This window comes from Microtus oregoni, unplaced genomic scaffold (assembly GCF_018167655.1).
Source record: "Microtus oregoni isolate MIOR12 unplaced genomic scaffold, Mior012 000015F_ref0000493, whole genome shotgun sequence".
Classification (NCBI taxonomy): Eukaryota; Metazoa; Chordata; class Mammalia; order Rodentia; family Cricetidae; genus Microtus; species Microtus oregoni.
In genome coordinates this window covers 1242871-1268258 of record NW_024543074.1, presented here as the reverse complement: position 1 = coordinate 1268258, position 25388 = coordinate 1242871, and the positions used below count along the sequence as shown (strand labels likewise).

Genomic DNA, 25388 nt, shown 5'->3' with positions numbered 1-25388 from the left:
TAACGCGGCCTGGGAAAAGGAAGTCCTGCCTGGAAAACCAGGGACCGCCCCCTCGCTCCACCCAAGCGTGGCCCTTCCCACTCCCCTGGGCCGACGGCGCGCTCCACCCGCGGGCACGCCCCCTTCTCCCGAGGCCAATCAGAGGAGCCGGCCGGGAATCGTAGGTTTTATGAATGGGCCGCGCGCCCACCCACCTGCCACCAAGCCTTCTCTAAAGTGAGGGTCAAGTTTAGAGACCGCTAGCGCCTGCGGACGTGTAGCCTAATAATCTTCTCATTCTTGCGCTAGAAAATCTGAGTAAACCTCCCAGGGCTTATTACGTAATCCTTCTTGGACGAAGAATCTCTGTATTCAACACAAATCACAGGTCAACATTTGTGTGAGGATATGAAAACTCAGTACCGCGCACGTGGTCGTTCGCTCTTTACACAGTTACAAAAATAAATGTAGCCTTTATTACCAAGTAATAAAATAAAAGCCATAATTACCCAGAGCACAGGCAGCAGGATGAAGTGATTAAATGAATAGTGTTACATTCTCTGGGAGGGAAATGGTTTTAAGAATTACAGTGCCTGGCATTTTAGTGCTTGAAAATAAAAATCCAAATACGTTTTAGGAGAAGTAGGAATTTTTTTTTTTTTCGAGACAGGGTTTCTCTGTAGCTTTGGTGCCTGTCCTGAACTAGCTCTTGTAGACCCGGCTGGCCTCGAACTCCCAGAGATCCACCTGCCTCTGCCTCCCCAGTGCTGGGATTAAAGGCGTGTGCCACCACTGCCCGGCGAGAAGTAGGAATTGGTAGAAGAGAGAATGGCTTGAATAATGTGTGGGTTAAGAGGGCCTCGAGGTCTGTAATCGCAGCTCCAGAGGCTAACACAGGAGGATCTATAGTTCAAGGTCAGCCTGGACTAGGATAAATCTGTTTTTGATTTGTTTATTTTTTAAAATGAGGGAACCTAGAAGTTCCCTAGCCAAAGGAGAGCTTCTGGTGAAATAACAGAAAAAGGAATGGCAGTATAAACACAGGAGTGGCCCCTAGAGTCTTGTCTTAGATTTTTAGTTAAATTATTATAGGATAAAAGAGAAACTAGGAAGGTAGGCATGTGGTTCATGCCAGGAATCCCAGCACTCAGGAGGTAAAAGCAGGACAGACACCACCAGGCCACTTGAGCCTGAAGGGCCCCATCTCAAAAGACAGACACCGAACCCACCAGCTGTGTGTGGTGCTGTAATCACCGGCACTTAGGAGGTGAGGGCCGGAGGGTCTCAAGTTCAAAGCTAGCCAGAGCAAGAGACCCTGCCTCAAAATAAACAAACAAAACCAACAACAAAAAGTACCAAGGAAATACATAGATAGCTTCCGAGTTACTTTTAGGCACAAGCACACTGGCAATATGGTCCTGTTCCCTGCACCACTGGGCGGCCCAATATAAAACCCTAAGGAACAAAAGGGAACACATACTTGGCAGGTGTGTACTTCCCGAAGCCAGCATCTAGCTATGAATGCAACCTAACACATTTGTAGAGGGCAAGGTTACGTCCAAATGTCAAAGGTTAGCTACCCCAGCGAGATTCTGACACTAACCCCAAAGTTCCATCCAAACCAGAAGCAGAGAAGCAAGCCACGCCCCTTACCATGTTACTTCCTGACAGGGTTCAGAGTGGCTTCCACATAGTAAAATCATCAAACAAAACGTTCTCACAAAGCTACCTTTTAAAAAAGCATGTATAAAATTATACATTTGTACATATACACATTATACTATTACATCTCAAAGAGCAAATATAGGACTTTTTTGGGGTACTGTTTTATCTTCCAGTTTTTTGACACTCTCTTGGCTCTCCCTAACACTTGGCTATTCTGTCATAAAATCTACTAAGGTCAACGCTCATTTATCCCAGTATGCAGAGTCTATCTACTACTTGGGTGGCCGTGGAGAGGGGTCTCTGGAAGGTCTGATCCACTGGTTCCGGTGGGAGGGAAGAGGTATGACAAGCAGCCAAGCTTTCCAGGACAGCCCAGTGCCCATCCATTAAAACACAGTCAAAGCCCACAGTCAGCCAGCCAATGTTCCCTTGACAGCCAAATCAAGTCACATTGGTTTTTAAAGAATGTACCATGTTTCAGGAGTCAATGGACAAGGGACACTTTGAACAGTGGTGGTTTTCATCTGTAGAAGAAGCTATTGAACTCTTATAAAGAGAATTTTAGGAGTCAGCAGCCTCCCTGGAGAATTCAGGAAAACCAGTAAGAGAACTAGTCTTCATCTTCTCATGAAGTTCTTCTCCAGAGCTACTGACGTTCGCTGCAGAGAGTGGATGTTGCGCTTCACCCGGTCCTCCAGGGAGGAAGTAGATGCACTTTCCAGCTTCATACGCCTAGGGAAGAGAAGACAGGTGAACGGGGGGAAAGAACGTTTTTTTCAAGTGGTCACCTCTGGCAGAATTGCAAGAAACAGGGTTGTCGTCAGAAGCAGCTTTAGACACAAGTTCTTCTCAGCCCACATAGACAATTTTCAAATGACTCCATCTGGAACCAGGGTTTTTAAATGTCCATAAGGGAAAACTCATCTGTTTTTAGAAAACAAGTCAAGTCTCACTGGAAAAAGGTTTTCTGAGCCATAAATTTTTACTTAAAATGAAAGTCAAAGAATTTCAGTGATTTGGGGGGGGGGGGAATCACTTCTTCTATTTCAAATAAAAACTCTCCCCACTGTCTGGCTAGAAACTGGGAGCAGCACCAAAATTGGCCCCAAGCTAAGTTCCAAGGTCTCTGGACAAAGATGAGAACACCACCAAGCCCAGGCAGTGGGCCCGGCTGCTACATGGCCTCAAGCACTTACTGGATGAACTTGCCAGAGCGAGAGTCTAACTCCTCCAGTCTGCGTTCCCGCTCATCTTCCTTGGCGTGTTTCTTGAGGGTGTTAAGCCTCTCCTCCTCCCTCCACTTTGCATTTTCCATCATCTCCTGCCGTTTCCGCTCTAGTTCCTCTGCTGAGAGTTTTCTGTGGAACACAGAAACCATCCAATTGCCTCTACCCCTTCCCTAGCAAAACAAACAAGCAGCACAGCACGCAGGCAGGTCCGCAGGCTCGTGGCTCTCCAAAGAGAAAAAAGGCCCAGTGCCATGCCAGGGTGAGTTTCCTGCCTTCTGATGTCTCAGTCAGGTGATTCCCAGCAAATTATGAAAACTTTTGGTGAAGGATTTCATAATCACTCTCATTAATCTCTAGGATAATTATTTTAACATAGTAAGACTGAGAGCTAACGAGGAACCTAACCTTACAGAAAGTGTGTCTTCACTACTAACAACTTACAAAACAAAGGACTGGACCATCCATGGGATTGTTGCTACCTCCTACTACATAAAGGATGCTTAAGAACCTATGGATAAAGAAGAAGAAAGAAGAAGAAGAAGAAGAAGAAGAAGAAGAAGAAGAAGAAGAAGAAGAAGAAGAAGAGGAGGAGGAGGAGGAGGAGGAAGAATAAGAAGAAAGAAGGAAGGAACTAGAGAGATGGCTCTTCCAGAGTACCAAGGTTCAAGTCCCAACACCCACATGGCAGCTCACAACTGTCTGTAACTGCAGTTCCAAGGTACTTGACACCCTCACACAGACAAATGCCTCACACAGGCAAACAACAATAACAAAGTCAAAACCAAAAACCCATGGGTACGGGGATTGAGATGTTGAGATGTCTCAGTGGGTTAGAGCACTTGCTGTGCAAGAATGAGTTCCTGAGTTCAAATCCATAGCAACACTGTAAAATCTGGGCATGACCACATATGCCTGTAACCCTGGTATTAATTGGAAAAAACAGGCAAATCCCAGGAACTGGTTGGCCATTTAGCCTAGCCAAATCATTGAGCTCCAGGCTCAATGAGAGACCTGGCTCTGGGAATAAGAGTGTTGTGGAATAGTTGTTTAACTTTGTAAAGATGTGTTGCATTTGTTTAACTTTGTAAAGATGTGTTGCATTTACGTTGCAGAATATTTGTTTCAGTAAAGATGTGTTGCAGTTGTTTAATTATGTTGCTGTTTTACCTTGCCTACCTAACATACCTGGTTGGTCTAATAAAAAGTTAAATGGCCAATAGAGAGGGAGAAGGTATAGGCAGGACTTCTGGGCAAGGAGAGTAAGTAGCAGGAGGAATTTAGGCTGGGAAAATAGAAAGAGACACCAGGGAAACACCAGGGGCCAGACAGACAGACACAGATGAAGCAGGAAAGTGGAACACACAGAATGAAAAAAAGGTAAAAATCTCCGAGGCAAAACATAGATGAATAGAAACAGGTTAAATTAAGTTAAAAGAGCTGGGGGGAGGGAGGCTAGAGAGATAGCTCAGTGGTTAAGAGCATTGCCTACTGTTCTGGAGGATCCGGGTTCAAATTCCCAGCACCCATGGGAAAACACCAGTGCACATAAAATAAAAATAAATCAAATTAAAAAAAAAAGCTAATGGGACAAGCCTAAACTAAGGCCAAGCATTCATAATTAATAATAAGTCTCTCTGTCTTTATTTGGGAGCTGGTTGTCGGCCCAGGACCTCCCTGTGTGTGAGTAGGGGTATACACAACACACATATTCATGGATACAACTCAAGAGTATACCACTTTGGGATGAAGCTAGAAGTCAGCAACCTAACTTAACGACTGGCCTCAGAATATAATGGGGGGGAGTCTTCTTCACGGTGTTCATCCTAAATGAAGTCAGAACAGAAAGAGGAAGTGCCAAACCAGATTAGTCGTCACTTCACAAGGTCAGACATCCAAAGCTGCTGCTCCTAAAAAGGCTATGTTATAGTTTGTACATGGTTTGTGATACAAGATTTTAAAGAGTTCAATTTTTTAAAAAGTGCCCACCTGGAGAAACAAACTAAAGTACGAAACCTGACATTTAGTACGCTCCTGACTTACCTGGTGTACCCGGAAAACCTGACATTTAGTACGCTCCTGACTTACCTGGTGTACCCGGAAAACCTGACATTTAGTACGCTCCTGACTTACCTGGTGTACCCGGAAGCATGCCGCCTCTGGTAGACCTCCTTTTTAGGTGATGGGCTATCTCTCTCTTTCCTGTTTACCTTAGAGGCATGCCTGTAATGGACACAGAGGGGACATGCCTTTTAATTTGGGGGATTATTAGTACATCCCTCAACCAATGGAGCTCCCTTAAAAGTATAATCCAGGCTGGGGCCAAAAAGATGGCTCAATAGCACTTGCCGCAAGCCTGATAACCTGAGTTCAAATCTCTGGGAATCCATAAAATTGTTCTCTGATCTCCAGAAGCACATAGTGTGTACATTCACGCACAATTTTTTTTAAGACTTATTTATTTTGCTGGACTGTGACAGAGCATGCCTTCAATCACAACACTCAGGAGGCAGAGGCAGGCCTGGTCTACAAGAGCTAGTTCCAGGACAGGCTCCAAAGTTACACAGAGAAACCCTGTCTCAAAAAACAAAAAGCAAGCCAAAAAATTTATTTGAGCCGGGTGGTGGTGGCGCACACCTTTAATCCCAGCACTCGGGAGGTAGAGGCAGGTAGATCTCTGTGAGTTTGAAGCCAGCCTGGTCTACAAGAGCTAGTTCCAGGACAGGCTCCAAAGCTAAAGAGAAAACCTTGTCTCGAAACCACCCCCACTAAAAAAAAGTTTATTTATTTTATGTATGAGTGCTCTCTCTGCATATACGCCTTTATGCCAGAAGAGGGCATCAGATCCCCACTAGAGATGGTTGTGAGCCATCATATAGTTGCTGAGAATTGAACTCAGGACCTCTGGTAGAAGACCAGTGCTCTTAACCACTGAGTCATCTCTCCAGCCCCTACACACACAATTTATTTCAAATGTAATCTGGGGTCTCGGAGGCTCAGTAGTTAAAATTTCTTGCTAGATAAGTACGAGGACCATAATTGAGATCCCAGCACCCACATAACAAGCTAGACACAGTTCTCCCAGCACTAGGGGAGGAAACAGGGTTTTTGGGAATTGTGAGCTTTTAGCCTTGCCAAAAAAAAAAAGAAAAGAAAAAAGAAAAGAAAAGAAAAAAGTGAGTTCTGGGTTTAGAGAGACTGCCTCAACGGAATAAGGTAGAGAATGGTATATGTGCACCACACACGTGTGCACACGCCACACACATACAGAAAAGTACAACCCAAAGAAGAGGGGAAATTCTGCCAGCGATAAAGTCCTACAAATGTGATTTGTTATGATCGCATGTAATTTCAGTGAGGTGCTGGAAAGAGTGAGGAGAGGAGATAAAGCTGACACTTAGGAACCTGGAAATGATGAACGTCACCCAAAACAAATACCAGCCAGGACCAGGCCCTTAAGGTCACAGATTGTTTCCCAGTGAATTCCCACACTCACGGTTTGCTGGACCTTGGGGACCGTGACCTTCTGCCCAGGGATCGAGACCTCCTGTCCCGGGACCTCTCTTCCTTGGAGCTCTTCCTGCTGACATGTCTGGGGGGGGAGTGGGAGGAGCTTCTTGAGCGGGAATGGTTCTTCATCCCCCTTTGCTCGGCCATCACAGAGCCCTGCAGCCCCTGGTCACGGTCAGAGTCCCTCACCTATGTCATTAAGGAAGAGACGAGAACATCCATAGGAAAAGCTAGCTGTTCCAACAGAAACGCAGTACAGCAAGGCAAAGAATGACCAACCAGAGTCTCTAAACCACCAAGAGTAGGCACGATGGCTATGCAGATGCATGAGGTGTAGGGAGGCGAGGCATACCTGAATCCTAGTACTCAGAATGCTAAGGGGAGAGGACTGTAAATTCAAAGCCAGCTTGTGCTACATTCTGAGACTGTCTTAAAAAAATTAAAAAAAAAGCAAGCTGGGGCATAATGGTATACACATATAGCCCTACCAACTCAGGAGGCAAAGGCATGAAGATCAAGTTTGAGAACAATTTGAACTATATATGGAAATTCTATTCAGAAAGGCTAAGAGTTACCTTCCATGTCTGTAATCCCAGCATTCGGGATACAGAAGAATTCAGAATTTAAAAAAAAAAAATTTTTTAATGTGCATAGGTGTTGTGCCATGGGAGTCCTCCCCTAGAACTGGAGTTACAGACAGCTGTGAGCTGCCATGTGGCTGCTGGGAATTAAACCCAGATCCTCTGGAAGAGTAGTCAGTACTCTCATCCACTAAGCCATCTCTTCAGCCCCGAATTCAGAATTTTTGAGATTCTGTCTCAAAAAAACAATCAAACAAGCAAACAGGAGCCCAGAGCTTTATGAGTGAACTACGACCTCAGCTCTTGGTTCACTCACTCATTCATTCATTCGCTTGTTTGTTTCCTTTGAGACTATGGAGCCCTGGCTCACATCTTTAATCCCAGCACTTGAGAAGCAGAGGCAGGTAAGTTCCAGGCCAGCCAGGGACTGAGTGAATGAATGAATGAGTGAGTGAATGAATGAGTGAACCAAGAGCTGAGGCTGTAGTTCACTCATAAAATACTGGCTTAGCATAAACAAGGCCCAGGGTCCATCCCAAGCACCTCACAAAAATTAAAACAGTGAGGGATGTCTTTTGGTCAAAAATCACTAAAATGTATACATTTCATGTCAATTATTTGCAGTTGTTGGCAGGAAGGTAAGTGCTCCACTAGTGATTTCTCTACTTAGAGGACTCTCAGAAAAAGGCTCAAGGATAAGGTTAGGCTTGGTCTCCAGCAGGCCCAGCCTCCACTATCCAAAATGCCCTGCTGTGTGCAGGGGTCAAGAGTGACAAACTGGCCAAGCGGTGGTGGCGCACGCCTTTAATCCCAGCACTCGGGAGGCAGAGGCAGGCGGATCTCTGGGAGTTCGAGGCCAGCCTGGTCTACAAGAGCTAGTTCCAGGACAGGAACCAAAGCTACAGAGAAACCCTGTCTCGAAAAACAAAACAAAACAAAACAAAAAAAAGTGACAAACTGCACGGTCCCATAGTCAGTCCCTTTGAAAAGCCCACATCTCTACCTGTAAGCCATATCCGGGGACTTTGGACAAAACAGGAAAGGAATTTGCCATCTTCTTTTGCGATCTAAGAGATTAAAACACATACACATTCACTGAAACAGAAAAGGCACGAGTCCAGCCTGACCCGCCGCTGAGAAGCGCAGCCCCGCCCCGCCCTGGCTACTACAGTCACTGCTTGGCAGCACCCTTCTCTATTTGGATTGTCTTCGCTGGAAGACATCAGCGCAGTAAAGTTTTTCCTGTGAAAAGCTGTGGGCAGAGCTCTCAGCCTCAGCGCCTGCACATTCTCCTCTCACCTCATGCTGCTATTCCGGGAACTAATCGTGAGTCAGCAGCAACAGAGCCGACTGTCCCTGCGGCAAGACGCAGAATGGGCCCACACGGTCCCATTAATCCATATTTTAAGAAAGAGGGAGAGAGACTACAGAGAACGCCCTTCAATTCCGAAGACTCAAACTGATACGAAACTGTCTTGTCAGGAGCTCTGACCTAAGATCTGGGAGGGGCAGGCCAGCCTATCCCAGAGTGCACCAGGAGACACAGACTTAGCATCTCCGAAGAACTCTTAATGCCAGAGGCCAGCTAGGCAGTACTGAGCACACATCTGCACGTTCCTCATCGAAACCCCAGTGCCTGGCGCTCAGCGCCTCCCTGGGATGGATAAGTGAATGGGCAAGAAGTCCTGCTGCGGGAGGCTGGCACCCATCTGCCCACCTGGCCCTGGCACCATCTGCTCACCTGCCCTGGCTGTGCTCATCCTCGCTGCTGGAGCGATCACTACTGGAGCTTCTGTGTTTGTGTTTCTTGTGCTTCTTTTTCTTCTCCTTCTTTTTCTTCTTCTCCTTTTTTTCCAGACTCATTTGCAACTGAAATGTCCAGAACACAACCACATGAGATCTCTGAGACCCGTATGTACCTGGTGCAGGGAAGGGCTCACACACACACTGGTCAAGGGCATTGTCAGGGCACCCATGTTGGGCACAGATGCCCCAGACACCCTAAAAATAATTATCTGGTAAGTGAGCAAGGATCCACATGTTAAAATTATTATTATTTTGAGACAAAGTCTCACTGTGTACCTCTGGCAAGCCTGTGACTCACTGATTAGCTGCACTTGCCACCAAGCCTGACAAATTGAGTTCAATTCTCAGGACCAGTCATATGCCATGGCACAAACACCCATACACAAGTAAATGCAATAAAAGAAAAAAAAAGGAACTGAAGACATGTAGCTTTTTCCCAACCAAAAGGAAATTAAGCTATTAAGTTAAGGAAGCATAAAATCATCCGGAGATAGTATGTAAAAAAACAAAAACTGGCCGGGCAATGGTGGCGCACGCCTTTAATCCCAGCACTCGGGAGGCAGAGGCAGGCAGATCTCTGGGAGTTCGAGACCAGCCTGGTCTACAGAGCTAGTTCCAGGATAGGCTCCAAAGCCACAGAGAAACCCTGTCTCGAAAAACCAAAAAAAAAAACCTGATAGCCGGGTGGTGGTGGCGCACGTCTTTAATCCCAGCACTTGGGAGGCAGAAGTAGGTGATCACTGTGAGTTCGAGGCCAGCCTGATCTACAAGAACTAGTTCCAGGACAGCTAGAGGTGTTACTCGGAGAAACCCTGTCGTGAAATAAATAAATAAATAAATAAATAAATAAATAAATAAATTTGAGCCAGGTGGTGGTGGTGCACGCCTTTAATCCCAGCAGAGGCAGAAGGAAGCATATTTCTGAGTTGGAGGCTAGCCTGGTCTACAGAGTAAATTCCAGGCTGTTAAATAGAGAAACCCTGTCTTGAAAAAAAAAAAAAATTAAGCCTCGTAATCCTACAACTCAGGTTGAAAAAAGAGGATTATAGTTCCAGACTGGTCTGGGCTACAATAAGTCCTGTCTCAAGAACACAGAAAAGTAGTTAGCAAAGCCAGGCTACTTCCTTGCCTGAGAGGAAATGGAAAGGGGGCCTGATGCTAAGAAATTAAAGGAGGGGCTAGAGAGAAGGCTCAGCACTTAAGAGCAGGTACTGCTCTTCTAGAGGACCAGGGTTCAATTCCTATCATCCACAGAGCGACTCTCAACCATCCGTAACTCCAGTTCCAGGAGATCTGACGCCCATTGCCAGCTTCTTCAGGTACCACAACCTCCCACAGTGCAGACGCCCGTGCGGGCACACATACATTCACACAGTGCAGACGCCTGTGCAGACACATACATTCACACAGTGCAGACGCCCGTGCGGGCACACATACATTCACACAGTGCAGACGCCCGTGCGGGCACACATACATTCACACAGTGCAGATGCCCATGCGGGCACACATACATTCACACAGTGCAGACGCCCGTGCGGGCACACATACATTCACACAGTGCAGACGCCCATGCGGGCACACACACCCCATCCCATCTAGGCACATACTGATGGATGACTTACCAACTCTTTGATTTTCTTCATTTTCACAGGATTGTTCAGTACCTCTCTTTTTTTCTCCTCCTCTTTCTTCCTAAATAGAAGAAAAAATTTAAGTGCCTCTTTTGCAAAGGGAATTATGTTTCCTCCTCACCAAATGCTATTTAATAACCCCTTTCAAAACTCGTGCACAGGCAAGCCAGGGCTACAGAGCGAGAACCTGTCTCAAATCAAACGAAACAAAAACTGCACAGAGTTTACACCGACAGTGAATTTACAGAGAACGGTGGAGAAGCCACAAAGCTCCAGCAAGTACTGAAGAACATGATGTGGGTGGGGCCAGCGCAGTGCATGACAGTGAGGTCAATCTGCTTCTCATTTGGCTTCGGCACAAGGCTTCCCTCATGGTGAAGGAATCGGGTGTGGACCTAGACTTCACTAAGTGCAACATTTCAAAACAACCTTCACCACTGAGCATAAAAACAGCCTCATCATCCGCGAAATAAAGACAACAGGATGGTTCTTCTTTTGAGGAGTGTGTGTGTGTGTGTGTGTGTGTGTGAGAGTGTGTGTTTGTGTGTGTGTGTGTGTGTATGTATGTGTGTGCGCATGCGCATGTGCGCACACACATATAGACACATAATGGTTCCTTTTGGGGGGGAGAGTGGGGGTTTGAGACAGGGTTTCTTTGTGCAACAGACAGTCCTCACTGTCCTAGAATTTGATTTATAGACCAGCCTGGCCTCAAACTCAGAGCTCCACCTGCCTCTGCTGGGATTGAAGGCATGTGCCATCACTGCCTGGCTACAGTGGTTCTTCTTTTGAGAAGTGAATGTGTGACACTGTGTGTGTGTGTACACACATTTGTGCTGGGAACTGGAGAAATAGCTCAGCAGTTAAGAACACTGGCTCCTTTTCAAGAGGACCTGGGTTCAATTCCCAGCACCCACATAGCAGCTTACAACCGGCTGTAACTCCACTCTTCTGGCTTCTGTAGGCACCAGACATGGACACGGTACTCAGAAACACATGCCCATAAAACACTCACACACAAGAGATACCAAGCAAGCGTTCATGAAGAGCTGGGCATGACAGCGCAGAACTCAACACTCGGAGGCTGAGGGGAGAAGATGCTGAGCCAAGGCTACTGTCTCAATAAATCGCAAAGCCAGGCGTGGTGACACGTATTAGAGAGTTCAGTCATCCTTAGCTACAGGGTGGAGGCTAGCCCGAACTACATGAGACCCTGTCTCAAACAAACAGACAAGAAAAATGGGTAGCAAGATGGCTGTCAGCAAAGTGTTTGCCACACAAGCATAAGAACCTAAACTTCCACCTCCCAGACCCACGTGAAAAAGTTGAGCGAGTCAGGTGTGGCAGCACTGGGGCCAACCAAGGCTGCATAGTTAAGACCCTGTCTCAAAGCCGGTAGTAACGGTGCAGAAAGCTGAGCAGAGCGGCACATGGCCATAATCCTAGTGCTCTGGTGGCAGCAACAGGACGATCCTGGGGCTTGCTGGCCAGTACAGATGAATCAGCAAGCTCCGTGTTTGGCAAAAGACCTTGTCTTGTCTCAAAAAGTAATGCAGAGAGGGCTTGGTAGAGAATTGTTAAATGAACTCCCTGCCAAGCCCAGCTGCTGAGTTCAAATTCCTAAGGCCCACAGGTGGGAGAAGAGATCCAATCCCCAAACATTATCCCTCCACACATATACTATGGCATGTATACACATGTGTGCACACACATGCACACTCGTACACATACAAATAAGGTGAGTGATTGAGAAAGGCATTAATGCTGACTTCTAGCCTCCACAGACGGGTAAGCATATACATACACATATATATACTAACCACACTTCACACACACACATCCAGGAATAAACAAATAAAAATAAAAAAGCAAGGAAGGAGGCTAAAGGAGAAAGGAATGAAGAGTCATTTACTGGCTATACATTTGCAGTGGGAATAGTAAGGGAGTAGTAGTAGTATTAAGAGGAAATATTTACCTCATAGTTAACTCTATACCAATTTCCCAAATTTCCACGGAACAAGCAAATGTTTGACATCTTGCTTCTACTTCCTTTTTAACTTTAATAATATTCTTATTATCTTTAGTGTGTGTGTGTGTGTGTGTGTGTGTGTGTACGAACCTGCAAGTTCGAGGCACATAACTACTGGTGTCCATGGGTGCCAGAGGCTTTGGATCGTCCTGGAGCTGGAGTTACAAACATCTCTACGTCGCCTGACATGGGTACTGGGATCCAAACTCAGGTCCTCTGCAGGAGCAGTACGTGCTCTAAACAGCAGCGGTATCCCCAGCTTTCTCTCTTTTTTATTAAAGGTTAAAGAGAGACGGATAAATCTTGTCTGTATTTTTCCATATGGCCTACATCAGGAATCTTTGCTCCAGCCAGAGCACAAATGGAGACAGAGATGTGGAAAATAGAGCCCCTAGGCATCTCTGTAAGAACCTCCTCAGCCCCAGTGGTACCTGATGATGAAGAGAGGATCTTCCCGGATCTTGCTGGCCATGTCAAGAAGGGAATTGGCACCCGAAGGGGCAAAGATAGAGCCTGGGAGGAGTCCCGTCTCAGAAGAACAGCCTGCTTCCTTCTCCTCCATCTTCTCAAAAACATACTTGTCAATGGGGCGACCCAGCAGGTACTCATCACGGTTCACCATCCCACCAGGACCCTGGTACATCCAATCCAACTTTTCTTCTTTCTTCCTGGCTCAGGAAAAAAAGATATAAATATAGATAACATAGATACAGACAGACACACACACACACACAGGGAATGGAGACTCCTGTCAAACTCCACACAGAACCTGAGCTGGTGAGCACTGGACTCCCTCTGCAGATACCTACGGGAACCCAAACACCACTCCCGACTTGGCAGACATGAAGAAATGACACTTATAAATGAAGAGAGATGGGGCTGGAGAGATGGCTCAGTGGTTAAGAGTACTGGCTGCTCTTCCAGAGGTTCTGAGTTCGATTCCCAGCAACCACGTGGTGGCTCACAACCATCTGTAATGAGATATGGCGCCCTCTTCTGGCACGCAGGTATACATGGAGGCAGAATGTTGTATATATAATAAATAAATCTTTTAAAAAAAAAAAAATGAAGAGAGATATTTTCACAAAGACCAATCAATGAGGAAACACCAGAATCCTCCAGCTAAGGCATAGATCTCCACTTAGTTACCCAGCCTCCACTCCCTGGCTTATACGCTATCCCTTCATGTCAAAGATAACCTAAAACAATCAGCATATCCACCTCAGCATGAACGTCAGCAACCCCACACGCAGCTGTCTTCAATGCCTAGCTCTGTGCTGCACACAGTGGCCCCAGTGGCGCTACATGTTTGAGAAGAAAAGAGAAATGACCAGAGATACCTACAAAGTAAATGATGAATGCACTGGGGGAAAAAAGCCGGGCGGTGGTGGCACACACCTTTAATCCTAGCACTCAGGAGGCAGAGACAGATGGATCTCTGTGAGTTTGAGTCTAGCCTGATCTAGAGCAAGTTACAGGACAGGCTCCAAAGCTACACAGAGAAACCCTGTCTCAAAAAAACAAAAAACAAAAAACAACAACAACAACAAAAGAAAAGTAAGTGATGCTTTAACACAAAGAGAGGACCTCAATGATGTCACAGCATCACGCTTCTATGCTTAACATCATTTCTTTCCTTGTGGGAAGGCAAAAGGTGTGAAAAATGGAACCTTATGTGATAGACAGTAACAGAATGCTGAACTTCTTTTTTAATTAAATTAATTTAATTTTATGTGTATGAGTGTGTTGATTGCATATGTCTGTGCACTGAGTGTCTGGCACCCTCAGAGGCCAGAAGAGGGCAATGGATTCCCTGGATATTTTTAATGAAAATAATTTAAACCAATACAAACATGACAGATCCTTTTAATAGGCAAAAAAAAAGATATAAATGATCTGTTTGGAAAAGTATTAGTCTGTAATTAAGAATTGATTGTGGTTGGACGGTGGTGGCACACGCCTTTAATCCCAGCACTCAGAAGGCAGAAACAAGTGGATCTGAACTGGAACAGGCAGTGTTCGCTGTTTAACATGGGTGCTGGGAAGGGAACTCAGGTCCTCTGCAAAGGCACTACAAGTTCTTAACCGCTGAGCCATCTCTCCAGTCCTTAATTTTTTTTTAAAGAATTACTTATTTATTATGTATACAGAGGCCAGAAGAGAGCACCAAATCTCGTTAGGGAGGTTGTGAGCCACCATGTGGTTGCTGGGAATTGAACTCAGGACCTCTGGAAGACCAGCCAGTGCTCTTAACCTCTGAGCCATCTCTCCAGCCCCAGTCCTTAACTTTTTAAAAATTTTATTTATATGTATGTGCGTGAGGTGGAGGGCATGTGAATCCTTTGAACTGGAGGTGTAGGTGATTGTGAGCAAGCACACCGGTGCTGGGAACTGAACCTGGGTCTCTGCAGGTGCTTTTAACCTTGAGCCATCTCAGCAGAAGTTGTTCTGTTGAGCTGTTTGCTTTTTTTTTTTTTTTTTTTTTTTTGGCCAGGTTTCATTGTTATCTAGGCTGGCCTCAAAGCAGAGGTGCTCTTGCCTAGGCCTCCAGTTTGCTTTTGTTTGGTTGGCTGTTGTTTTTGGTTTTGAGACAAGGGCTCAAAACACAGATTCCCGGGCTGGAGAGATGGCTCAGTGGTTAAGAGCATTGCCTGCTCTTCCAAAGGTCCTGAGTTCAATTCCCAGCAACCACATGGTGGCTCACAACCATCTGTAAAGAGGTCTGGCGCCCTCTTCTGGCCTTCAAGCATACAGACAAAATAATGTATACATAATAAATAAATAAATAAATAAATAAATAAATTAAAAAAAAAAAAAAAAAACACAGATTCCCCTTAAAGTCCCTTCTACTCTACAGAAGCTGGCTGAAGAAGGAATTGGCCCATCTTTGATGGAAGAAGGTCATTGGTTAAAAAAAAAAATAAGCCGGGTGATGGTGGCACACGCCTTTAATCCCAGCACTCGGGAGGCAGAGGCAGGCGGATCTCTGTGAGTTCGAGACCAGCCTGGTCTACAGAGCTAGTTCCAGGATAGGCTCCAAAGCCACAGAGAAACTCTGTCTCAAAAAAAAGAAAGAAACTGCTTGGCTGGCCCTCATAGGTTAGAACACAGGTGGGTGGAGAAAACAGAACAGAATGCTGGGAGGAAGAGGAAGTGAGCTCAGACTCGACAGTCTCCTCTCGGGGGGCAGACGCCTCAGAGAGACGCCATGCCCCGCTCCCGGGCAGACACACGCGATGAAGCTCCGACCCAGGATGGACGTAGGCTAGAATCTTCCCGTAAGACCGGTGCTCACAGATTATTAGAGATGGGTTGATCAGGATATCAGAATTAGCCAGTAAGGGCTAGAGCAGAATGGGCCAAGCAGTGTTTAAAAGAATACAGTGTCCGTGTAATTATTTCAGGTAAAGCTAGCCGTGCAGGCGGCCGGGTGCCGGAACATAGCCCGCTGCTCTTATTACAACACATCTTTATCTATTTAATGCAAGGATCCAATGCCACAGTCTAGGAACTGCAGCCATGTAGCAGTATCAGCAAATACTAAAGAGATCCTCTAATGCTCTGTGGTAGACAACTACTTGCCTAGCATGTTTGAGGACTTGGGTTTGATCCCCAGTTCCAGAAGGATTTGGAGATGAACAACATTACATGTATGAGACGTTCTCTTTGCTCTAAGAGCAGCGCAGAGAAGATCACTTGACCCATAATGGTGTTCAACTGGAGAAAGTCAAAGCATATCATTACACAAAGCATTCAAAGCAGCCAAATGGCCAAGTAAATCAACTACAAAAGCAGGGTGGGAGTGGGGAGTCCCTAGCGGCTGGCATGAGGTACTGCAGGGTCGGCAGCCTGCCTTTCTGAGTCCTGAGTTCTCTTCTGTCTTTTCCTCTGGATGCTGCAGACCTAAGTTTGCCTTCTCCAGCTCTCAGGGCTGTCTGACCAGTTTTTCAAAGATCCTCTCCCCACCTTACAGCTGTGTACAGCCATAAAGCTGACCTCCATGCTGGCTTATCCCAAACAGCATGGCCTTTCCCCCCTTCTTTTCTTCATTCTCCATCTCCAAGCAACTGGGAGATTTATAGTTTGTCTGCCTTGGTTTTAAACTTGCAATAAACTGTCTGTTCTCAAACTTAAAAAAAAAAAAATGAGCATGGTGACAGATGACCTGCAACGCCAACACAGAGGAGCCTGAGCAGGGACTGCGAGTCTGGGCTACAGTGAGACTCATCTGCACTTTTTTGTTGTTGTTTTTGTGTTTTTGAGACAGGGTTTCTCTGCATTGCCCCGCTGTCCTGGAACTAGTTCTGTAGACCAGGCTGACCTCAAATTCACAGAGATCTACCTGCCTCTGCCTCCTAAGCGCTGGGATTAAAGGTGTGTGCCACCACTGTGCGGCCCTGCCTGTACTTTTTTTTTTTTTTTTTTTTTTTTTTTTTTTTTTTGGTTTTTCGAGACAGGGTTTCTCTGTGGTTTTGGAGCCTGTCCTGGATCTAGCTCTTGTAGACCAGGCTGGTCTCGAACTCACAGAGATCCTCCTGGCTCTGCCTCCCGAGTGCTGGGATTAAAGGCGTGCGCCACCACCGCCCGGCCTGCCTGTACTTTTTAAAAAATTAAATGTTATGTATTTTGCCTGCATGTATGTGCACCACATGTGTGTAGTACCCTCAGAGGCCAGAAGGTGTCAGATGTTCTGGAACTGGAATTACAAGTAATTATAGATGCTTGTGAGCCAGTGTGTGTACTGAAAATCAAACCCAGTCCTCTGCAAGATCTCTTAACCAATGAATTGTCTCAACAGTCCCAAAATAAAAAAATTTTTAAAAGGTAGCCAGGTCACTAGGTGGTGGCTTGGTCTATAAGAGCTAGTTCCATGACAGGCTCCAAAGCTACAGAGAATCCCTGTCTTGAAAAAACAAAACAAAACAATTTCCTTTTCTTTCTTTTTTTTTTCTTTTTTTTCTTTTTTTTTTTAAATATTTATTTATTTATTATGTATACAATATTCTGTCTGTGTGTATGCTCGAAGGCCAGAAGAGGGCACCAGACCCCATTACAGATGGTTGTGAGCCACCATGTGGTTGCTGGGAATTGAACTCAGGACCTTTGGAAGAGCAGGCAATGCTCTTAACCTCTGAGCCATCTCTCCAGCCCCCTTTTTTTTTCTTATTGGTTTTTCAAGACAGGGTTTCTTTGTAGTTTTGGGAGCCTGTCCTGAAAAACTCCCTCTGTAGACTAGGCTGGTCTTGAACTCAGAGATCTGCCTGTCTCTGCCTCAGGAGTGCTGGGATTAAAGGCATGTGCCACCACAACATGGCTGATTTTGTTTTTTTCAAAACAAGGTTTCTTTGCATAGCCTTGGCTATCCTGAAACTTACTCTGTAGACCAGGCTGGCCTTAAACTCAAAGATCTGTCTGCCTCTGCCTTCCAAGTGCTGGGATTAAGGGCATGCACCATCACCAACCTGCTAAATCATTTTCTTGTTCTATTTTTGTATTAATGCCTGTCTTGTTTTATTTTTGTGTTCTTATGCTAAACATTCTCATCATGGCAGAGAAATCAGGACTGCAGGGCTAACTCAGGTAGGCACACCGTATCCACAGCCAAGCACTCAGCTTGCTGAATCGGATCAGCAGTGCAGGAATAATTCTGCCCACAATCAAGGTGATTCTTCCCATCTTAACTAACAAAATCAAGATAACCCCCACAGGTGTGCCCAGAGGCCCATCTTAGGGGATTCTGTATTCTGTCAAATTTCACAATTAACAGTTACCATCACCATTCCCTAAATACATTGTATTTAATTTAAAAGCTCCATAAAACCTCATTCACTGTAAAACATCAGAACCTCCCTATGCATTTCCTGAAAAAATAGGACTTTCCCCTACTTAAGGGGCCATGTACTGAAACTAAGTCTCACTCACAACTATGGATGTAACAAATCCTTCTGCCATGAAAGGAAGGCAACCCCTATGATATCCCATGGGGAGAGTAAGCCACATTTCACCCTGAAGGCTTGCCCATGAAACACCAACATGGGGAGCAGTAGAGGTGACTTGACTTCAATCTCTACTGTTTCTGTATCATCCTGACTTAGGATTGCACTACAGAGTGCATTTTATGCTTTTTATTTCTCGACATACACTCTCCCCCTTTATTTCATGAGATGAGTAGGGTAATTATCTGCTATTACCCCGAATTGTATAAGGAAGTGACCAAAGGTAAAATTCGGCAAGACTGTCCACAGCCACAGCAAGGCTTTAATTGATAGATACCCTATCTACTTATTCCCACTAACCTCACTGCCCCCAAGAACATGTGCTTGCAATACACTCACAGAGGCTTCGGGCAGCATGAAGACAGCGAGTCTCAGTCATAACTTTCATTATTTGTCAACCATCTAGTGGGAGCATGGCCTGCACTAAGTTGGTTACCTCTTTCCGCATCTGGTCCTCGACAACCCTTACAGACTCGAGTACCGAGACATCCAAGGCTCCCAAACCTTCTCTCAGGCACACAACTTAAGCCACGCAAAGCCAATCTTAGAATCAAGTTGGTCAGGCTCCAAAACCCATATGCAGAATCACCTAACCACTCTGCAGCCCCTGCATCAGGCATGCATCGAACACCCAGTTCCGCACTTACTTGACAGCCCCAACATCCTCAGCGTAGCGCTGCATCTCTTCCCGAGCTCTCTCCTCTCTGAGCTCCCGCTGCAGCTCTTCGATCTTCTTCCGCTCGGCCTCATGTTTCTGCTCTGCCTTCCACACTTTCTCCACATTTCGAAGGGTTTGTGGGTGCCAGCTCTTCTTCAGGTTCTGTGTGAGTGGATGGAGGGAGGAAAGGATTCAGAGGGCGGTAGGCAGAGGGGATAAGGGTCTTCCCACAATGATTAAGACAATCCCCAACAGACATATCCGCAGGCCAACCCAATGAAGACAACGCTCATTGAGATCCTCTTTCCAGGTGATTTTGGATTATGTCGAGAAGACAGTTAAAATTAACCATATTAACCAACCCACCGTGCCTCACCCACCTTCTCAGGAAGGGAAGGTAAGACGGCAGGTGGGAGATGCAGCTCGATGCTAGAGTACTTGGCTAGCATGCATGAGGTTGTCGGAAATGTCTTTAACTCCACTTGCTATGCTTCAAATGGGAGATGACAATAGCAAGACAGGAGGGGAGCAGAACGTTCATTCTCTTTTTTAACGTGCATTGGGGTTTTGCCTACACGTATGTCTGTGTGAGGGCATCAGATCTCCCTGGAACTGGAGTTACAAACCGTTCTTAGCTGCCATGCGGTGCTGGGAATCGAACCTGGGTCCTCTTGAAGAGCAGCCAGTGCTCTCAACCCTGAGCCATCTCTCCAGCCCCCAAGAACATTCATTCTTATACAAGCATCTTTCCTTCTTTTCTTTTGGCTTTTCGAGACAGGATGTGTGGAGCCCTGGAAGACCTGCAACTAGTTCTGTAGACCAGGCTGGCCTTGAACTCAGAGAGATCTGCCTGCCTCTGCCCCCTCCCCCCAAATGCTGCACCACCACTGCCGGCCAGTTCAAACATCTTTCTTTTTATTGAGTACACTTGACTCCTGTGTCTACACTAGCATGTTTACAATGTACCTGGACCTTGTTCAACTTTCCTTCTTGGGAATTCCCCTTGTTTCTTCCCTGCCCCTTCAGTGAATGCTTCTCCCCTCTCCTCTCACTACTTTGCTTCAAGCTGTGATAATAGGAAGTTTCCCTGAGGAAGCAGCAGCTAAGGATGGTTATAAACAGCTGGTGACTGGGAAGCACTGTACGAGGAAATGGCCTCACATCTACAGTCCCGGTGATGAGAAAGAACATAGCATGAATAATTCACTGTGGCCAAAGGTGGCGGTGGCATAAGAGCTAATGGAGGAGGGTATGAGATAAAGCCAGCTAAGAAGGGAGCTTTTTTGTTGTTGTTTTTTCTAAGAAAGAGTTTCTCTGTGTAGCTTTGGAGCCTGTCCAGGAACTCACAGAGATTCGCCCGTCTCTGCCTCCCAAGGGTTGAGATTAAAGGCATGCGTCACCCGGTCAGACCAAATCCTTTATAGGTATGTGAAGGAACTGAACTTCACCATCTATGGCAGGAAGCAAGAACCGAAAAGATGCAGGCAAGAGCACGTCCAGCTATCATGTGAAGGATGGATGGGAGAGGCACAAAACTGGAGACCGGTTAAGACCAAATGAGACCAAATACACAAGGTACCTTGCAGGCGCAAAGCACAAAGTCAGCGAGAACACAGGTGTGTGTGGGCATGCACACATGCGTGCAAGCCATGACCTTGCTGTCTAGCTCAGGCTACCCTCCAACTCAAGCTCTTACTGACTGTACTTCCCAAGCACTGGAACTAAAGGCATGTACCATCTGCTTGCCTTCTTTGCCCTTAACTGCCTTTCCCCCTTTCCCACGTTGTTCCTTCCTTCTTCCTTTCTACATTCTATCCTTTGAGCAGGACTTTCTTCACCACCACCACCACACACACATACCCTTACTTTGTCCTACAAAAGTCCTCCTTTCCATCCCAGGGCACAGATGACAATCATTTCTGGAGAAAGTTGTAGATGTCACAACTGAGGGAGATTCGAGTGCTAATGGCAGCCTGGGGCTGAATATACAATGTGCAGGACAGCCCCACACCGCACAGTTATCGAGCCCAAACTGCCAATACCTCTGAGGTTAAGAATTTCTAGATTAGGGCTAGAGGGATGGCTCGGTGGTTAAGAGCACTGACTGGTCTTTCAGAGGACCGGGGTTCAATTCCCAGCATCCACATGGCAGCTCATAAGTGTGTATAAATCTAGTCCCTGGGCAATTTGACACCTTCACACCATTGCACACAGAAACCCTGTCTCAAAAAGCCAAAAAAAAAAAAAAAAAAGGAAAAAAAGAAAAGAAAAAGAATTTCTAGATTAGCACCATCCTGTCAGGGATGACTAGTTTTAGTTGTCAACTTCAATAGTGGAACCGCCTCCACCAGACTGTGGGAATATTCGTGGGTGCATTTTTCTGGATGGCTAATTGATGCAGGAGGGCCCCGCCCACTGTGGGCGGTGCCATCCCTGCGTGGGTGGGCCGGAGCTGTTTAAGGAAGGTAGCTGAGTAAGCCAAGGGAAGCAAGCCAGTAAGCAGCACTCCTCCATGGTTTCTGCTTCAGTTCCCGCCTCCAGGTTACTACTTGCGCACCTCCCTGGCTTCCCTTAACGATGTGCTCTAACCTGTAAAATGCAATAAGCCCTTTCCTCCGAATGCTGCTTTTGGTTTTATCAAAGCATCAGAGAAACAAACCAATACATTGTCCATCAACACAGTTACATGAAGAATACACTAAAGTAAACCAACTTTGATGGAGTCCTGGAATTTGATCAAATTAAGGATACCTAGCAAACTCAGCCTAATGGATGGATATCTAAACTAATACATTTATTGATTCAATTAGCTTCACTTTGAGAAGATCGATAGTTTTCTAATCTAGCTCTGTGCTTCGTGGATACTTCCACTTTATTTAAGGTATTAGTTCCCCACAAATGAACTACACGACTTAAAAAGCAATTGCCACTTAGCCTTTAAATAAAATACATAAATACAGAAGACAGCTGCCTTGTCACTACAGATCAAAGCAAAGCACTGATGGAGGGGATGAAACAATGATGGACAAGATTTAAAACGGACTCCTCCAAACAGCACAGCTCAGAATCCGGGAGAACCGGAGCCCATCCTTCGACAGTCCAGGTCCACGATACAAGTGTAAACTTCTAGCTAAGAAAAGGGGCTGTGTTCCAAGATAACATACACAAAATAAAGTCTGTGTACCCAGATCTGCCTCCTTCCGTACCATGAGTCCAACTGTCCCCCTCCCTAACTCAGACTTCCCCGCCTGGAAGCCCCCTGTCCCCCGCCAATCATCAAACACAGACACCAGCAGACATCACTTGGCGCACATCTTCCCCAGTCTCATCCCAGTCCTTCCGTGGTCTTAACCAATGTGTTCTGTCTCCAGGTTTACCACCCCTTTGTGTTGAAAACAAGACCTCATTACCAGGGTTACCCACTGCTACCGCCGACTTCTACCGCACCCCTGCCAGTTTCCGTTCCCGACGCCAGTGGGTCTCGGGCCTAAATCCTAACCGCCTAGGCCTCCGGCACTTACCAGGTCTCCGCCTCCCATGACGGTGGAGACGTTTCCTCAGTCCGTGGACCTGAAAGATTCAGCGAAGATGGAGAGGAACGGTCTCACTTCTGAGACCGCCTCTCAGGACCTAATCCCTAAAGGAACCAGCTGCCCTTTCCCCGCCCGCTCTAGCCCGCACTTCCGGGAGTGGCGTCACGTACCTGCGTCAGCGTCTCGGGGCGATGACGTTCGGGTGCTAGCCCTAAATCGACGTGACTAGCTAAAGCTGTGGGTAGTTTCTACCCACTCTCAGGGCTTAGGTGGTCTCACTTTGGTCGCTTCACGTAACCACCTCGTCTAAGGTCCCCCAACTGCTGAAAAGCCGTAGGAAAGGTTCTGTTGCCTTGGTAACGCATCAGGGCCCTGCTGTAGAAACGCGGCTCTGTCAGACGTCGGTATCCGCCAATTTAGGGCCTCCTTCCTAGAGCGCCGCAACACCAGGATTTCCAAACCAACTTCTAAAACTGTGCTTTCTGCCAACTCCCTCAATCCCGGCTTGTTTTATAGACATAGGTACCGTCAAACAAAATTCCAAAAGTCAGACGTGGTGGCACGCTCCCACCGTTTTCGCGCTTGGGAGGTGGAGACTGGAAGATCAGGAGTTCAAAGCCAGGTTTCAGGTTATCCTGGTCTAAAACAACCGGTTTCAAGAAGAGAAAAGGCTGTTTGGGCGTGGTGGCATGTGCCTTTAATCCCAGTTCTAGGGAGGCAGAGGCCAACAGATCTTTGTAAATTTAAGGTCAGCCTGGTCTACAGAGTGAGTTCCAGGGTTACATAGAAAAACCCTGTCTTGGGGGGGGGGGGGGGAGAGGCCAAAATTGGCCACACACACGATGGTAGCGCGCATGCCTCTTATCCCAACATTTGGGAGGCAGGGACAGGAGGATCTCTGAGTTTGAGACCAGCCTGATCTACAGAACAAGTTCCAGGACAGGCTCCAAAGCTACACAGAGAAACCGTGTCACCAAAAACAAAAGAGAAAGAGAAATCACGATTACATCCTCGGCCAAGTTTAGAATCTGCCTACTTGCTGCTGCTTTTTATTTGTTTGTTTGTTTGTTTGTTTGGTTGGTTGGTTTGTTTTGTTTTTCGAGACAGGGTTTGTAGCTCTTATAGACCAGGCTACAAGGCGTGCGCCACCACGGCCTGGCTACTTGCTTCTTATAGTCTTCATTTTATTTTGTTTTTTGTTATTGAGACAGGTTCTCTCAATGTAAAACCCTGGCTGTTTTCTGGGAACAATGCAGACCAGGCTGGCCTCGAACTCAGAGATCCGCCCGCCTCTGCGTCCACCCCAGTGCTGGGATCAAAGGGTGCGCCACCACGGCCCGACCTACATACACACTTTTATTTTCTTTTGGTTTTTTGAGACAGGGTTTCTCTGTAGCTTTGGAGCTGTCCTGGAAATAGCTCTTCTAGACCAGGCTGGCCTCAAACTCAAAGAGATCCACCTGCCTCTGCCTCCCGAGTGCTAGGATTAAAGGCATGTGCCACCACAGCCTGGCACGCACACACTCTTTTTTAAGAAAATGGTGGTGGTGTTGCGTGTTGTTGCATGCTTTTAATCTCAACTTTTTTGTTTTTTGAGACAGGGTTTTGCCGTAGTTTTAGAGCCTATCCTGTCATCTCAACTCTCTTAGGAGGCAGTTGGATTTCTCTAAATTTGAGACCAGCGTGGTCTATGTAGCAAATTTCAAGTAGCCAGGGCTGCAAAAATAAATAACAGAAAAAATGAAATAAGGAAAGAAAGAAAAGGAGAGGAGGAGAAAAGATGTCTATAGATAGTCTTCCTTTCTTTTCAGGATCCAGTCTTACACCAGGCCTCCCAAATATTAAGCTAGTGCCCTACCACTGAGCTAGAGCCCCAGTACAGGGACCTTGTGTTAACTGAAACTCAAGTGGAGGGGTATAGTGACTGTCTTTTATTGGTCCCTTGGAAAATGAGAGGAACATGTATTTCAGGGCAAGAATGGCTTGAAAGTTCTTGTCCATAGCACAGGCAGGCTCATATCTTCATTCCTTATCCAGAAGACCAAATATACAAGTTCCTTGTTCTTTTTAATGATGCTGGGTCTTACTCATACTTGTGGGAATAAAAGGAGGGAAGGGGGCACCCGGATTTGAACCAGGGACCTCTTGATCTGCAGTCAAATGCTCTACCCCTGAGCTATACCCCCTCACCTTGTCATAGTCCTCTCCCTTGTCCACTTATGGTGACTCACTATGAGCTGGTTCCACCCACACTGATGCCCTGGAGAGCTCTGTGTTCTCAAGCCTCTCAAGCCTGTGTTTATCTTCTGCTTTGGCTTTGCTTGGCCACCAAGAATCATGGTGGGAACAAAAAAGAATGACAACTGGTTGAAAAGGAAATGGACATCGTGAACAGAAAATCCTGTGATTTGGGCGAGTAAGTATCCCCGATGTCATCGCGCTCCCTGCTACTCTAATGAGCTGTGTGTAGGAAGGAGATGTGTGTATGATGTTGGGGTTTTTTGTTTATGTTTTAGAACTAAGAATTGAACTTAAGGTTTCAAAAATGCTAACTAAATTGTTTATGCTCTTATCATCTAGCTATATTCCTATGTCCCTGGACTTTTTTTCTTTAAAGTCTCTCTATGTGGCCAGTTTAGACTTGACCCTGTGTCCATCTGTCTCAGCCTCTTGGCTAGCTGGGATTAGAGACAAAACACCGAGGCCCACTTAAAATGTTAGGATTTTGTTGCCAGGCAGTGATGGCGCACGCGTTTAATTCCAGCCCTTGGAAG

The 25388-nt window shown here is 46.2% G+C and overlaps 1 protein-coding gene and 1 non-coding gene across 2 annotated transcripts; both read right to left on the bottom strand.

Annotated features, from left to right (window-relative positions):
• Positions 1–432: 432 nt before the first annotated feature.
• On the bottom strand, positions 433–22742 carry Cwc25 (CWC25 spliceosome associated protein homolog). Its single transcript, XM_041665841.1, has 10 exons — positions 22603–22742; positions 19071–19243; positions 12859–13095; positions 10390–10459; positions 8703–8830; positions 7965–8028; positions 6367–6569; positions 5004–5093; positions 2841–3002; positions 433–2376 (listed from the first exon to the last, which is right to left on the bottom strand). Exons 1-10 carry the CDS (start codon positions 22618–22620, stop codon positions 2262–2264), a joined length of 1260 nt encoding a protein of 419 aa, XP_041521775.1. The 5' UTR covers positions 22621–22742; the 3' UTR covers positions 433–2261.
• Positions 22743–24728: 1986 nt separating this feature from the next.
• On the bottom strand, positions 24729–24800 carry Trnac-gca. The gene has a single exon. It is a non-coding gene; the product is annotated as a tRNA-Cys (tRNA).
• Positions 24801–25388: the final 588 nt, after the last annotated feature.

Excerpts from the sequence above, each read along its gene's own strand:
- Cwc25 (XM_041665841.1), bottom strand. Across the intron at positions 8,029-8,702 it reads GATGAGCACAGCCAGGGCAG|ATCGCAAAAGAAGATGGCAA; the intron begins GTGAGCAGATGG and ends TTAATCTCTTAG. Across the intron at positions 5,094-6,366 it reads TCCCCAAGGTCCAGCAAACC|GCATGCCTCTAAGGTAAACA; the intron begins GTGAGTGTGGGA and ends TGTCCATTACAG.